We start from the raw sequence: 16,736 nt of genomic DNA on the forward strand, positions 1-16,736 counted from the left end.
AGAGTCTATACATTCACTCCCCAGCAATGCACAAAAACAAACAAAAAAAATTTCCAAATGTTTCATTTTTTGAGAAAGAAAAAAACATTAAATCTTTCATTCTGGGGAATAAAAACGACATTAAAAATAAAAACATAACATTAAAATTCTGAAGATTAAAAAAAATTAAAGTCTTTTTCGGCCGGAAAAACCCTAACCTGACCTAAAATTAAAATTTTTCTGCTCTGGAGACATAAAGAGGTCTAATATATCTTTCCTGCAATTAAGACAGAGGAGGAACAGAATGCTTTACCTCTGGGCTAAATACTGATCCACTTCAGTTGCTTTCATATTGTATTTTCTCATAGTAATCATCCCAAATATGCATCCTCTGCAGTTAAGCAAATGTCTCATTTTTATTGTAACTATTCGTAAACTGGCTATGAGGAGGAAAGTAAGGCTACGTATTGACTCATGTAGAAAGTGTAGAATATGGATATTGGTGAGACAATTAAGCTCTATTGCCAATTCTAGCTCAACCATTTACAAGCTCTAGGGACCTGGAGCAACTTATTTAAGCTTACACAACTTAAAGTTTCTAAATTTATTCCTCTATAAAAGAATAACACCTAAATAACATACTCTTGTTTTATTTGTCTCTAAAATTAATGAAATGTAAATAATATACATGAAATGTTAAAAAAAAACATTTTGGACCACAGTAAGCATTCACAGAAAATGTTACTTAATTTTTTATTATTAATTAGTAAAATATCCCATGAATAGTGCAGGAAATCTGGGGAAAAAATGATACTAAAGAAATCTTTTGAACAGGTACCAGGGGCTCACACCTATAATCCTAGCTACTCAAGAGGCTGAGATCTGCAGATTGTGGTTAGAAACCAATCCATGCAGGAGGGCCAGAAAGTCTGTGAGACTCTTACCTCCAAAAAAGCCAAAAGTGGAGCTGTGTCTCAGTGGCAGAGTGCTGGCCGTGAACAAAAGAAGCTCAGAAAAAGTACTCAGGCCTTGAGTTCAAGCCCCAGGACTGGCAAAAGGAAGGTTTTTGTTTTCTATTGGCCTGATCATTTTCATTTTCTCCTTTGCCTTGTCACACACACTTCACACACATACACACACACACACACACACACACACACACACACACACACACACCCCTCTTAAATCTGTTCCCCTTCACAACAAAGTTTTCAAAATGTAAAAGGATCAGATTTTACTGAATATTATACTTTACTTGTCATTTACTTCTAGGTATCATTTGACTTTTAGGATTACTATTACAGAAAAATCTGTCTTTAACAGAGTCATAGAATAAACCCTTATTGCTAAAACAAATACATGTATTCTTATCATTATTTTACTTTTCCTTTGCTCAGTTTTAAAATGTTGATGTTCCTGAAAGTTGAATAATCATTCAACATTTATTTGAGTGATTTAGACTGAAGATTTCTACTGATTTTTGTTCTTCTCATCCTAAATATGTATTTCCTTGAGGAGTTTATTCCCTTGGGATAAACTACCACCGTGTGTGTAATAATTTCAAATCTGTAACATTCACACATATCCTACTTGGCTCTTCATGAGTCTCTGAAATGAAACATGTTCAAGGAAGATAAAAACTGCAATTTATGATCATTTCCAAAACAACCAATATTACAACTATGCAATTCTTCTGTTCTTCCTTTAATTCCTATCTTCCCTCACCCACAAAGTTGTCCATGGCAAAAATCTATCATTTACCTTTGTGTGTGTGTGTGTGTGTGTGTGTGTGTGTGTGTGTGTGTGTGTTGGTCCTGGGCACTGTTCCTGAATATTTTTGCTCAAGGCTAGTGCTCTACTACTTAAGCCACAGCTTCATTTCTGGGTTTTTGGTAGTTCACTGGTTATAAGAATTTCACAGACCATCCTGCTCAGGCAGGCCTGAACTGTTATTCTCAGATCTCAGCCTCTGAGTAGCTAGGATTACAGGTGTGAGCCAGTATTGGTTAGCAATTACTTAGCTTTGATTCCTCTCAAACCTTCCTTCATCCTATTAATTCTACTCCTTATAGTAATCCCTTCACTGGTTCTGTTCTCTCTATCCTGACCACATTAGTAGCTACTTAGTTTCTTCAAGCAAAATTTTAGCCATTTCATAAAGATAAAATTTTAGAATTATTATGTCACTCTCTTGCTTACAGTTTCTCAATGGTTCCCATTATCTTCAAGGGAAAAAAAACTACAATCTTAAAAATACTCCATCTCGGGGGCTGGGGATATAGCCTAGTGGCAAGAGTGCCTGCCTCGGTATACCCGAGGCCCTAGGTTCGATTCCCCAGCACCACATATACAGAAGACGGCCAGAAGCGGCGCTGTGGCTCAAGTGGCAGAGTGCTAGCCTTGAGCGGTAAGAAGCCAGGGACAGTGCTTAGGCCCTGAGTCCAAGGCCCAGGACTGGCCAAAAAAAAAAAAATACTCCATCTCCAAAAGGTGAACAGATGCAGCTATGGTACACGCTAGACACTATGTTGAAAATGAACTATACAACTTATGGGTGGGAACAGGAAGGAAAAACAGGGAGAGAGCAAGGGTAGAGGACACTCTCCAAAAAAGAAATGTACTCTTTACCTGACTTAAGTAACTATAACCCCTCTGCATATCACGTTTATAATAACAATAAAAATATTTTTAAAAACCACTCTGTCAGCATTTGCTTAACTTCTCCAATGTCCTCATCACTTGTATCAATCATGAAGACTATTGGCACAGAAGTGTGAAAATAGATTTACTGAGGGAATAATCATTCCATTCACAATAATAGCTCTCAAAATGCTTTTATCTTCCATACATTCTTCAAAACCTAGATAAAACTTCCTTCTCATAAGAAACTCCCAAGCTCCCTCAACATTTTCTATATATTAGCCTACTGATGTTTGTTTCTCCAACTGTGACTTCAAGTACTGCAGAGATCAAATATTTTTCTACCGTATCCTAAACTGTTAGCACTCTCTGAAATGCAGTATGTATGCAATAAGTAACGGTTTCATTAATGGTACAAATACTTTTTTTTTTGGCCAGTCCTGGGGCTTGGACTCTGGGCCTGAGCACTGTCCCTGGCTTCTTTTTTGCTCAAGGCTAGCACTCTGCCACTTGAGCCACAGCACCACTTCTGGACATTTTCTGTATATGTGGTGCTGGGAAATCGAACCCAGGGCCTCATGTATATGAGGCAGGCACTCTTGCCACTAGGCCATATCCCCAGCCCCAAACAAATACCTTTTTAACTCGTCCATAAATTCCTTATTTTAATTCTACTGTATGCTGGAAACATCAAATGAATAGGATTAATTGGGAGTAAAAGTTTTGTCATTGTAAACAAGAAAGATTTTATTCTACATATTATGTATGCACATTGTGCTTCCCAAACTAGACACCAGAGTTGAAGATAACAGTAATAAAGCAAAGTAACAAAGCAAAGTCATAAAAGTAATAAAACAAATACTTTTTAGTAGTCATAAAATAAAGCAAGCATCACTATCATTATTACCTTGAGAAAAACTAAAAAGGAAGAAAATACAGTAGGGAATAAGATAATTTATACTGAGAAAGCCTGTAATATTATCTGTAGTTTTTCAAAGTTTAAAGGTAATCAAAATACTAAAGAACTTTTACACTAGACTGCTTTGTCACTTTGTCTTAGTCCTACTACTTATACCAACAATAGAAAATTATCACAAATTTCAAAATTAGCACAAACCATTATGTCCTTTGTAAATGCTAAGTTGTTAGCTATGTCTTAATTTCACCTTGCTCAAACAAGACTTTTATTTCTGTAGTCTGAAATGACAAGATTAGGGCTAAGCAGACAGTAAATAACTCAAGATATATTTAATGAGATTTAGGGAAAAAAAATGGAGTGGTAAAAGCACTTTGTGTGTGCATGACACTACTGAGGCTTGAACTCGATACTTTAGCTTTTTTGCTAGAGGCTGGTGTTCTACCACTTGAGCCAAAGCCCTACTTTTGGTTTGTTGGTGGTGAATTGGAGATAAGAATTTCCTGGAACTTTCTAAACTGTGATTCACAAATCTCAGCCTCTTGAGTAGCTATGATTAGAGGCATGAACCACTGGCACTGGGCATAAAACCAATTTCAATCAACCTTCCTTGGGCCACAAGATTTTTCATCTCTGGATATGGTTCTTTCAAAATAAAAAGCAAAACAAAACACTTAAACAAAATACTCCAGTCACTATTTAGTACTACAAATTCAATTCCATAAATAGAGCCAGCCAAAAGGTTTCAACAGGTCACTGGAAATTAAAGCAACTCAGTGGCAAAATTTTCAGTCATGTCTGAATGTATTTAAAAGCCACCACTGGAGTGGTACTTTAGTACCTGCCTGTACTTCCAGCTTCTTGGAAGTCTGAGGCAGAACTGTTTGGGCCTAGGAACTGGAGGACAGCTTCAGCAATATAGCAAGATCTTTCAAAACTATTCATTAAAGGTGTCATAGACCACTGTCAAAGTTAATTGTTAATTACAGGATCATGGTGAAAGTGCTGATTTAACAATACCTTTTAATTTAAGATATATCTTAATCACAAATGGCTTTTTAAAAATCCACTTCCCACTCCAGCTTACTTGAAAAACAATTACAAAACACATCTCTAAATGACTTGTTTCTCCACATTAACACACACACACACACACACACACACACACACACTGTAATAAGAACCCTATTAGAAGTTCACAAATCACTAGAAAAATTGAGTACAAACAAATTCTTCTTGTGGGTTTGTTTTGGGGGATGGAGGGGTCCAAGGGGAGAAGAAACGTATTTTCTGTTATTTGCAGCTGCTTTAACAGCAAGTGACAATTAAATGTGTGAACAAGGTTGTCAGAGTAACACTTGTCATTCACACCGCTATGGAAAGATATTTCATGATTTCCAGAAGCACTAATTAAAATCAACGAAAGCTTCTCACGGGGACTTGGGAAAGAAGTGTGTTAGAAGGAGATACACCAATCACCTCGAAGTTCAAGCAAGAGTTGTTTTCACACCAAGGTCGAACTTCCAGTCCACCTAATCACTAGGCACTAACGAACTCAGCCCAGTCGCCCACCAAGTAAGTCTCCACGGTTAACAGTTCCGATCATTCTGACACAACACAACCCTTCTGGAAGAAAAAGAAAAAAAAAAAAAAAAAAAGGAAAGACTTCATAGAGAAGTTAGGCCCGTTTTCTCTAAGAAGGGAAAGATGCAGGGCAAAGTATTCATTCTCTTTACTAGCTAGAAGAGATGCATGCTCTAACTAGCAGTGCTTTCCTAAGCGTCGAGGGCTGATCGCTTCCTCAACCTTCCCTCAACATGAACGAAGGCACCCCACAACTATAAGAATACCAAATACTACCCACCTCCAACCCCAAAGAAACCCGGAAGACCTTCACACCGAGATTCAGGTGGGCCCCTCTCACCTGAGCCCCTCAGCAGTACTCTGGGTTTACGTAGACGCACTTTTCAGCAATCTGCTCTATGATTGGATGACTCTGGAGGGACGTCTTAATCTTATTGGTTACAGTAGCCAAGAGGAGGCGGGACTTTAGAGCCGTCGCTTACTGGCGGGCTGCTTGGGTTCCCAGAGTTCCCATTGGGTCCTCACGAGACGTTCAAGATGGCGACTGTGGCAACCAGTGCCTCTGGTACTCAGAGTGTTGAGTCTTCGGCAGCGGCCGCGGCCCCGGGCAACATCCGCAGCAGCAGTTTTCAGAGGAGGGTTCCCAAAGCTGGTGGAACCGAAAGCAGCGGCCCCCGCCTGGTGTCCATTGCGGGCACGCGACCATCGGTGCGGAATGGACAACTGCTGGTGTCAACCGGGCTCCCAGCCCTGGACCAGCTCTTAGGTCGGTTCAGAACGGAGATCTGGGTTCAGCTGAGGGAAAAGTTGAGGGGAGGGACCCCCACATATCTGACTGTCTTCCTTTCCCCTCTGTCCTTCTCAGTCCCCCTCTCTCTCCCACTGTCCCACCCCCACCCCCACCTTCCCACACATTTGGACTGTCCGCCCTGTTCTGCTAGAGATGGACGGGAGAGATGACTTAGTGCGTCCACCAAACCTGCGCGGCAGACCCGCCGTGCTCCCTAGCTCTGCGCACCCGCTCGTTTGCAGACTTACGCGGGATGCCTACGCGGTTTTTGTTTTTTATTCCCCACCCCACCCTGTAATGCTTCCTAGTTTCATGAATGTATGGAATCGCTTTGGCTGTTATCATCATCATGGATCCTCTCCTACTCTACACCTTTAAGGCTGGGACTGACTTAACTGAAGTTTGGTGTGCTTTTAAGATAAGGACTTGATTAGAAAAACGCTAGGGGTGAAAAAAGTATTCCTCTTTCACAGACCGACTGCTATCTACTTTAGCCTTACACGACATGGTTAAGAGAATGGCTGTTGAAGCTGATTTGAATAGTTCCATTCCTATTTGCGCTAAATAAGTATATCCATACACATACAGAGATGATTTTTTGTGTGCATTTCGCTTCCCAGAGTTTGTCGCTACTGTGTGCTGAACAAAAGTATTTTTTGTTTTTGTTTTGTGGGTTTTTTTGTGTTGTTTTGTTTTTTTGTGTGTGCCAGTACTCATGCTTGAATTCAGCCTGAGCGCTGTCCCTTAGCTTTTTTGCCCAAGCCTGGTGCTCAAGAGTCTCAAGGACTTTCTGCCTGAGCTAGCTTGGAATCGTGATCCTCAGATCTAAGCCTCCTGAGTAGCTAGTAATACAGATGTGAGCCACCAGTACCCGAGTCAGGCTTAAATGTACTTCACATGTCTAATTAGAAAAGGAAGTACAGTTGTTAGGCTATCTTTTACAATCTCTGGAATTTTCCAAAAGAAGCCAGATTTATATGCTTGCTTCTTAAACCACTTATGTTGAAAGGATTGAACAGATTAGATCGGGAGTGCAAATCCACTATGTTTATAAAGGTTTAGGTTCATTCTTTTTGCTCTCTGGATGCATCATCATTAAAACTGATCTGTGCTTTTCATGAATTTTTTTCACAGTATGTGATATGTGTCTTAAATCTGATGCACTTTCATGATACATTAAAACTCATTGCACTTCATTTGATATTTTTACCCTGAAATCCTCCCCCCTCCCTCTCCTTTCCAGGTAGGTGCTTCAAGAAGTTTTAATGTAGAGGAATATAACAATATAAACAACTGATTGCTCAGAAAATATATGGCTTCCTAATTGTCCTATTTTGTGTCTAAGTTTCTTTCTACATAAATTTAAATATTTTTCTTATTGTTGCTAGTTTAGTGCCCTCTTACATTGCATAGAACTAAAAACAAATGATTTAAAATGTATTGTTAGTAATCATTTATTTCATCTTATTCCCTGAGGGATTTACCTGATGTTCTGATTTTGAACTTAAAGCTAAGAAGCAACTCCTCCTCTACATTTTTAATTAAATGGGCATATGTGACTTCATTTACTGGATAATAAAACTCTGAAAACAAAGATGCTACATTTCTAGCATTATGCCTCAGTTTCTCTATCAAATAACATTGTGCCTAGTACATTCTCAGCACTGAGTAGGTTTTTCACAAGTTCTTCATTGAAAGAAAAATAACGTTGAGAAAAAACAAACACCAGCAAGAGATTATGAGACATGTAGAACAGTTTTAGGTGACTGAACATTACAAACAGATTCAGCCATGCATCAGTGGCTCGTGCCTGTAATCCTAGCTAGTCAGATCTGAGTTAAGAATGTCAGTTCAAAGCCAGCCTGGGCAGGAAAGTCTGTAAGAGTCTCCGATTAAGAACCAAAAAAGCTGTAAATGGAGCTGTGACTTAAGTGTTAAAACACTAACTTTGAGCAAAAAAGCTCAGGAACAGCACATTGGCCCTGAGTTCAAAGCTCAGGATGGGCACCAAAAAAAAAAAAAAAATTTTTCAGAAATTCCGTAATATGGAGGGTCATAAGACTGACTATGTAGACTTATCTTTTTAGTATCTTTAGTTCTGTCTACACTGTACTAACAGCTGTCTCAAAATTTGAGTTATTTTCAGAAGATTTTGACCATTTATTTATCTAAGATAAATGATTTAGCTGTAGTCTTTTCAAACACTTATCACAATGAGAACTCAGTAGACATGCCCACATGGGTTTTCTGCAGAGATAGGAATATAAAAATATTTAAAATCTCCCTGTGTGCTCAGAAGTGGAATTCTCAATACTTAATTAAGTATTGCTAAAGCTTATGCTAAAAATTAGTATTTGTTGAGATGATTGAAATAGTAAATTGTTAAAAATCTTGAAATGCATTTTGCATGTATATAGTTGATTCGCAAACAAGTTGAAAATGTTATAATAGGAGTACTTTATTTGGAATAGTAACTATGTCCAGAAGTATTTCAGTTGTTAACTTCTTGATGTCCTTTTGTAATTTGATTTTCTGTTTTGTATGATCCTCTGGAGCCGTTTACATTTGTTTTTCATTAAAGCATTATTTGAAAGTGAAACATGTGCTGGTAATGTGTATACACATAGTAGTAGTAATTTAAAAATGTTATTTGACCCAGATTGCAACAAACCTAATATGACCATATTGTGACAGAATGTAATGATAATAGGTAATTTTTCAGTAGGAGACTTAACTGTTATGGTTACTATAAATAATTAAATACTGTATGGGAATCACAGAGTTTACTACTGCTACCATGATATCATTTTAATTTTAAACATAGATTTAAAATACCTTTGAAAGGTTACATACAGGCCCACTAAATGTTAATCATTTGATGACTCAGTGATACTCCATTGATACTTCAAAACAGCTTAAGTTTCTGAACTAGCTCAATTAGAACTGTGCCAAGCCCTGAGTCCAGGAGCACCAAAAAATAAAATCAAAGTTTCCTAATACCTGCATCTTTTTAAAATGGTACTGTTTTTCTTCTGACAATTTAATTTTATTTTTATATTTTTATATGTGCTTCCCAGTATAGCTACATTTCAAGTTTTCAAGTACTTAGACTGCCTAATCCAAGCTTTCAGTCTTCTCCCTTCCAGGGCATATTGATATTTGAGTTCACTAGATATAAATAACACATTTCAGAAAAAAATATTAGATAGATATTTCTTTTATGTTAGGTGGATGTTCCTTTTATCTTCTTCCAGGAACTTCTAAGGAAAGATGATAGCAATTAAAGAATGTCTAACCTGCAAGATGCTTCAAGGAACTCAACTTTGCAAGTTTGGCCTATCCCCACACTGCTCAGAACTTACTAAAATTTGACAGTCATGGTGATTGCAGATAGAGATTTGGGATAAAGAGTAGTCCATAGAGAGTTTTCTGCAAGAAGCCTTATATGGTAGCTGCCACTTGACTAATTTTGAAAAGTAAATACTGTTAATCATAGTGTGGGATAAATGGAGCTTCGATCACATATTTAACAGTTTAGTAACTGATATAGAGATGTGCATAAGATTTCCTTCTTTATTACTGTGTAAAAATGTTTCATGTAATCTACAGAACCACATCACTATTACTTTGACTTCCATATTTATCCAGACAGTAGTTATGTCATATCTTCTTACATGTAAGTAAAATGTTCTACCGCTATTTTTAGTAAGCTGGAAATAAACTTAGACAACCTTCTTAAAGTGATCAAGAAGCAAAGCCAAGAACCATAGCGACTTAGAAAATATGCCAAGCTTTGTGGTATGCAACTGTAACCTTGGCATTCAAGAGGTAGAGATGGGAGTATAAAAGAGAATGAGGAAGGAGGGAGGGAAGGAAGGAAGGAGGGAGGGAAGGAAGGAAGGAAGGAAGGAAGGAAGGAAGGAAGGAAGGAAGGAAAGGAGGGATTTTTCTAAATGTCGACATCATTTTCCATTGTATTCTTTTGCTTACATCAGAGATACAATGATTGCTTACTTAAATTCATTACTTACCTGGAAAATATTTTAGTGGCATATTGGGGGGAAGAGTATTCTGTTAAAATTAGGAACTGTTAATACAGCCTATATTGGTTTCTTTTTTCTTTTCTGTGTGTTCGTTTTTATACTTATCTCAGTGTAAATTAAAATATATACTAAGCTTTGTAATAAATACACAAACAAACTATATACTTTTTGTTTCCTTCTGTAGCTATTTAAAATATCTAATTGTCTTAAAATTGATGTCAAGTATAAATCAGGTAGCATAAGCTCCATATTTGATTTTACTAAGAGTACTTGTATGCTATTAGATTTCAGATTGGAAGAATAATTATGCTTATTTTCAGTGTACAAAATAAAGGAACTTTTCATATTAAGTTGTTCTACCTGAAAGATCTTTATTGGTGTTCTAAATGTTTCCATTTTGCTTAAGTACAAAAACATCTAGTAACATCTTCAATCAGTGATTTGAGTAGTCTCTTTTAAATCATACTATAAGTGTATTTTTGTTAAATTGTTTGAAATTCATATATTTTTGTTTACAAGTAGATTTTTCAATGTTGAAGACATTAATTGCAAACACAGATACTTTTTTATTGCATGGGATGAAGAACAAATTATCTATAATGAACTGCCTCATCTTCATGTAGTTCTACCATATTAAAACTTAATTTGAAGCTTCTATTGCTGCTGCTGTTTGTAGTGCTGAGGAGTGAGCCTAGGACCTTGCATGTACTAGACAAGTACCCTACCACTATGCTGATGCTGAGAGATTAATTCAAGGTCTTGTGCTCTTACTTGACTTTGTTTCTCAAAGCTAGCATTCTACCTTTTGAGCAACACCTTTACTTCTGGCTTTTTGCTGGTAAATTGATAGTCTTATAGACATTCCTGCCTGAGCTGGCTTTGAACCTCCATCCTTAGATTCTTAGTTTTCTGAGTAGCTAGGATTATAGGCATAAGCCACCAGCACCTGAGTTTGAGATGGTTTTATGACGTACTACTTGAGTTGTATAGTCATGATTATATGACCCTAGTTGAAACATCATTTTATTTATTTTATTAACTTTTTTCTTTTCTGTTTGATACTAAGGATTGAACTCAGGATGATATACTTGCTAGGCAAGCACTTAGCCACTGAGCTACATCCCAGCCCTACTTTTTTGGTTAAACTTATTTATTGTCAAAGTAATATACAGAAGGAATACAGTTTCATACATAAGGCAAAGAGTACATTTCTTATCAAACTTGTTACCTCCTACATTTCTCTCCCACCTTCCCCTCTCTCCGGTTCCCTTCCAACCCTCCCCCGAGTTGTACAGTTGGTTTACAGGATATTGTCTTATTAATGTTGCCCAGTCCTATTTTTAATTTTGAAATGGTGTACAAGGAGGGTACAATTTAACATGTTCATTCATGTGTTTGGTGTACCTTGATCCTTCCAGACCCCCTACCCACTTGCCCTCCCCAGTCATATCAAGTTTTACCACTTTTTTCATATGTTAATTCAAAACAATTTAAATATCATCTTCTGATTTTGACAATGTATTTTGTGATCTTCCTTTTTGCTTGAAATAGCAAGTGTTCATTTTAAATTCTAAATATATTTACAGCAAATCAAGACTTTCAAGAGAATTAGCTTTTATTATCAGTTCTTTTATGCAAGAATTACTAAATTTGAGAATAAATATTAAAGTGGAATTTTTGTTGTCATTGCTTTTCTGTGTTATACTTGTTTAGGAATAAAGTCAGTGTGTACATTTAAATTCTAGGCTATGGAGTTTATTAACAAGTGCTAAATATAACACTATTGGAGATTTAACCAAAATTCTTTTCAATGCTACATGGTTATATCACAGGAGAAAGGAGAATACTACAGTATATTGTGAAAGTAATTGCTATATGTAGTATATAATTATATATAATATGTAATTATTTCATAATAGTAGTTGAGTGAAGTATTGCAAAGGTAATTAAAATGTTGTTCACAATTGCAATTTTAAAATTATAGAACTACCTGTCCTTGACAAAACCTAACTTTTCTGCTGTAGATAATGTGAATGATAGATTAATTTTCCTCTCTGTTCTGTTTCCATTCTAGGTGGAGGTTTAGCCGTTGGAACAGTTCTTCTGATTGGTTAGTATAAAAATATGCTTTATCCTTAGGGTTGTTGTTTTCTTTTACAGACTGATTTTATGAGTCTTCCCATTCTACAATTTAATATTTATACAATTAACTCTACAAAAGTTAAGGTAAAGTAATTTAATTTAAATTCATAGTTTGATTTGAACCCAAAATAGGCAATTGTATTTGAAAATGTCTTATCATTTAAAATACTTATATTCTGTATTTATTTATTTATTTATTTATTTGTTAATGGTACCAGTCCTGGAACTTAAACTCAGGGCCTAGAGTGCTGTCCCTGACCTTTTTTGCTTAAGGCTAGTACTGCACCACTAGAGGCACAGCTCCACTTCTGACTTATTTGGTGATTCATTGGAAATAAAAGTCTCATGGACTTGCTTGACTGGCCTGGCTTCGAAACAAGGTTCTGAGATCTCTGCACCCTGTGTAGCTAGGATTAGTATGAGCCACTGGTGCCCAGATGTGTTCTATTTTTAAAACTAAAATTAACGGAAACTTTTTCTCAAAGAATCTCAGTATTTAGGGTGGTATTACTATAGTAATTAATTTGGGAAATTGAGGTACTAATAATTCTGCAATGTGTGTATATATGTGATATATACATTAATGTGTAACTGTTTGTATATCTAGATATGTCTAGATAGATCATTTCTGTCTGATTGAAAGAAAAATAACAAGCTAATCTTTTGTTTAACTTTTAAGTGACAAGAGTTCTTATATAAATGTAGAACCCTCATATGTATGTATATATGTGTATTTGCATACACACTAACCCTATTTACCTTAAACTTTAGTAGAAATCACAGAATTTTAGAAGTGAAATAAGCCTTGGCAGTTATATCATCAAAATCCCTTATTAATATTTAAATCATATTCCTATAATAAGTCTATTTTCCTATTTTTCTGTAATGTAGTATTATTCTGCCTGCTTTTTCCCTGATTTGATAAAAAATATTTGAAAATAGATATTTTGTCACCTCAAATCTCTGAACTAAATAGACATTTTTCGTTTTCTTTATTGGGGTTTGGACTCAAAACCTCATGTTTTCTAGGCAGGTACTCTACCACTTGACCCATGACTACAGCTCCTTTCTGTGTTGGTTAATTTTGAGGTATGGTCAAGATTTATGCCTGTGCTGGTCTGGGCTCTGTCCCTCCTATAGGTGCTTCCTCATATTGCTGATGATGAAAGGCATACATCTCTGCACCCAGCCATTGTGTTTCCTCTGTAGCTGGGAAAACAAGCATGTACTGTACTGCATCACCCAGCTATATGTTGCAATGAAGTCTTGAATACTTTTCCTCAGGCTAGGTTTGAATAGCAGTTTTTAATCTCCACCTCCCAAGTAGCTAGTGTTATACACTTGAGTCACTTTTCTCAATTTAGATATTATTTCTTCAACTAATTTTAGGAGTAAAGGTTTTTGTACTCCGTATCCTTATTTTTAAAATTATTTTTATTGTCAAGGTGATGTACAGAGGGATTATAGTTACATACGTGAAGTAGTGAACACATTTTTTGTCAAACTTCTACCTCCTCTCTCATTTTTCTCCCACCTACCTCCTCCCCAATTCCCTGTTCTGCCCTGAGTTGTACAGCTAGTTTACAACATATTGTCTTGTAAGTATTGCTGTTGCATTGGTTTATCTTTTACCCTTTGTCTCACCATTTTATTTTATTTTATTTTATTTTGTTGTTGTTTTTGCTCAGGGCCTGAGCACTGTCCCTGGCTTCTTTTTGCTCAAGGCTAGCACTCTGCCACTTGAGCCACTTCTGGCCATTTTCTATATATGTGGTGCTGGGAAATCGAACCCAGGACTTCATGTATACAAAGCAAGAACTCTTGCCACTAGGCCATATCCCCAGCCCCTATCTCACCATTTTAATGTTCCCCTTCCTGAAAAACTTGGGATCATGGTAAGTGAACTGATCCAGACCCAAAGAAACATAGACTTTATCGTTTCCCTCATATATGCAAAGCATATAGTATTTACCTAATAAAAGTGGGTCCCTAACTGGAATATTCAAACACTTCACTAGAATATCTCATTACTTACTTGTATTTGGTAAGTGAAAAGTAATAATAATGAAGAGATAATAATGAGTATATAAATCATAGCACTGTAAAAAAAAACTCATATTGCACATAACCAGCATTTCTCTATTACTGTTAGAAAGTTTACTCTTTAAAATGGTAAAAATGATATATGAGGTCTAATCAGATCTCCAGGTGAGCAATATTTGTAAAAGATAGTTTGTAACATTGTAGTTTATTGCCAGTAAAGATAAACATCCCTTAATTTTACCATATCATGCCATTTTGTTCCTATTTTTACCCAGTTCAAGCATCAATCTCCACGAGCCTCTAGGAATACCAGCTTACTATAATTTTACCTTTGATAGTAGTGTATAGTATCAAACATCTTAACCACTCCAAATAAATGAGATTAGCAGCTTAGGAGTCATTAAGATAAATTCTCCACTTTTCTCTTTTCTAAGTCAACATGACTTGTATAATGAATAAAACCTGCCTTTAATGGAAAAGTATATCTAGAATATTAACTAAATACAAGGATTTTAGATTAGTGGTTAGGAGCCTGAGGTATTACTATATTTCTTACAGTAAAAGGTGTTTTTCATTCTAGAAGAGCAAATTGAAACATGAAGATTATTTGCCTTAATAATTTGCTTTATTCTTCATTACAAACTGTGAACTGTTTACCTATTTTTTCCTGAGGTACATTAGTCATTTACCAAGCAATTGCATGCATAAGCATTACCTGTGTATACATGTGACCTTTCAGAGAATATTTAGTTCCTATAGCAATGTAACTATGGAAACTAGAGTTAGTATTACCAGGAAAAAATGTATACTGTATTCCTTCAGAGTGTTTAAAAATAAGTAAATATGACTATGTGAAAGGTCATTTTCTGATAAATATAATAGACTCTTCTTAAAACATCCTTAATTTTTTACTACTTATCTTAATAAGCATTTTGTTGCTTTGACAAAATACCTTGGAAAATCAGCTTAAAGGTGGAAAGATTTATTTTGGCTCACAGCTTTAAAGGTGTTATTAAATAGTCAGCTGAGAACCATCGGTGAGCTGGCACCTGTGGCTCATGTTTATAATCCTAGCTACTCTGGAAGCTGAAATTGGAGAACTCAGAAAAGTCAAAAAAAAAGAAAGAAAAGAAAAGTCTATGAGACTATAGTTAACACAGAAAAATGTCAGACTAGAAGCCTAGCTTAGGTGGTATGTCACCAACTGTAAGTAGAAAAAGCCAAGCAAGAATTCAAATCCCTGAGTTCAATCCTGAGTACAAAAGTGAAAAAGCAAAAGAAAATGAGAGAGAGAGAGAGAGAGAGAGAGAGAGAGAAACTGTTACTTGGACAGTAATCTGAGTGGGGTGATGGGAAATTGATGTTCTACTCATGGGTCTTGTTGAATCCCTTAGGAGACTGATGAACAAATGAAGTTTGTTTCCATGTTTATAGCTTATCAGACATTTATGAGTCAAGCACTCTTGCCACTAGGCCATATTCCCAGCCCCTTATCAGACATTTAAAAACAGCTATCTTGCATCTCTTGGGTCTCTTTTCCTGCAAGCTAAACATTCCATGTCACAGGTTTACAGCTCTCTTTACCATTTTGGTCACTATCTTCTGAAGATACCATACTTTGTATAAGTCCCCAGATTAATGTAGCATTGTAGATCTGATGAACTACTGTAGAATAGAACAGGACAACCATCTCTAAACCTTCATTCAGGCCAAAACTACCTCTGCTTTTTTGGCAGTTCTGTCACATCATTATCATTTGTGTTTGCTCAGTGTTACAGGGATTCACTAAATAGATTAATTAAATGCTTCTTGGACAACCTCAAAATTTGTTTCCCAAAATTGGTGATTTCCAGCACGATGAGTTTAGTGTTTCTGCTAATCCCTGAGTAGGTGGTCTTCTGCTTATTAGTTTTTCCTGACTCATAGGACTTTTTGAGAAAATAGGTGTAACTATTATCAAATGTATCTTCCCCGTCCTCCTTCCTTCCCTTCCTTCTCTCCTACATGTCTTTGTAAAACCATGTAATTTTAGGCATATTACAATGTGGCTGACTTGTAAAATAGGATTGATTTTTTGTTTGCTGTTTTATTCCCATAATAAGTATTTAGGATGCTTGCATAGGATAGAAACTGTGTGTGTGTGTGTGTGTGTGTGTGTGTGCGCGCGCATGTGAATGTTTTATGTTTTTGAAGAAATTTGAGTAATGTATACTACTAAAAGCTAATATAATAATTAGTTGAATGTTCCAGAGCACACTGATTATCTCACCCAGCATGGAAGCCTTCTAAAGATTCTTTACAGGAAATCTGATCAAATTACTTAGCCGAAGTGAAGAAGAAATTTAAGGAAAGTCCCCGTGGGAAGAAACATTATGGCCAGCATCAGTAGTTGCTGTGTCCAGAGAGTAGGTGTCACAGGGAAGGGAGGAAGTATTGGGAAAGAAGACAACACAAGTTCTAGAGGGACTTAACTGCTTTGCTTTGGGCCAGCTATGTCTCCTTAACTGTAAATGTTTCATGTATCTTAATTCAATAATTTACATTTCTTTCTTTGCTGAAAAGTAGCAACAATTATGTGCATTTTAAAAGGAAAAAAATG

At 36.2% G+C, this 16,736-nt stretch overlaps 2 protein-coding genes across 5 annotated transcripts in view; one reads left to right on the plus strand and one right to left on the minus strand.

Moving 5' to 3' along the window:
- Positions 1 to 5,493, minus strand: part of Immp1l (inner mitochondrial membrane peptidase subunit 1) — a 53,032-nt gene extending 47,539 nt beyond the window's left edge. Inside the window, exon 1 of one of the 4 annotated variants that reach the window (XM_048361662.1) lies at positions 5,460 to 5,493. The gene's annotated coding sequence lies outside the window, so the exon portion shown is untranslated. Of the gene's footprint in view, positions 1 to 5,399 lie in introns of all 4 variants that reach the window. The other 3 variants (XM_048361666.1, XM_048361663.1, XM_048361665.1) reach the window with 3 other exon arrangements.
- Positions 5,494 to 5,647: 154 nt separating this feature from the next.
- Positions 5,648 to 16,736, plus strand: part of Elp4 (elongator acetyltransferase complex subunit 4) — a 177,991-nt gene continuing 166,902 nt past the window's right edge. The window contains exons 1-2 of the mRNA XM_048361674.1: positions 5,648 to 5,885; positions 12,027 to 12,062. Of these exons, the coding sequence (XP_048217631.1) occupies positions 5,657 to 5,885; positions 12,027 to 12,062 (265 nt within the window). The 5' untranslated portion in view covers positions 5,648 to 5,656. The remainder of the gene's footprint in view (positions 5,886 to 12,026; positions 12,063 to 16,736) is intronic.

This window comes from Perognathus longimembris, chromosome 13 (genome assembly GCF_023159225.1).
Source record: "Perognathus longimembris pacificus isolate PPM17 chromosome 13, ASM2315922v1, whole genome shotgun sequence".
NCBI classification, from domain to species: domain Eukaryota; kingdom Metazoa; phylum Chordata; class Mammalia; order Rodentia; family Heteromyidae; genus Perognathus; species Perognathus longimembris.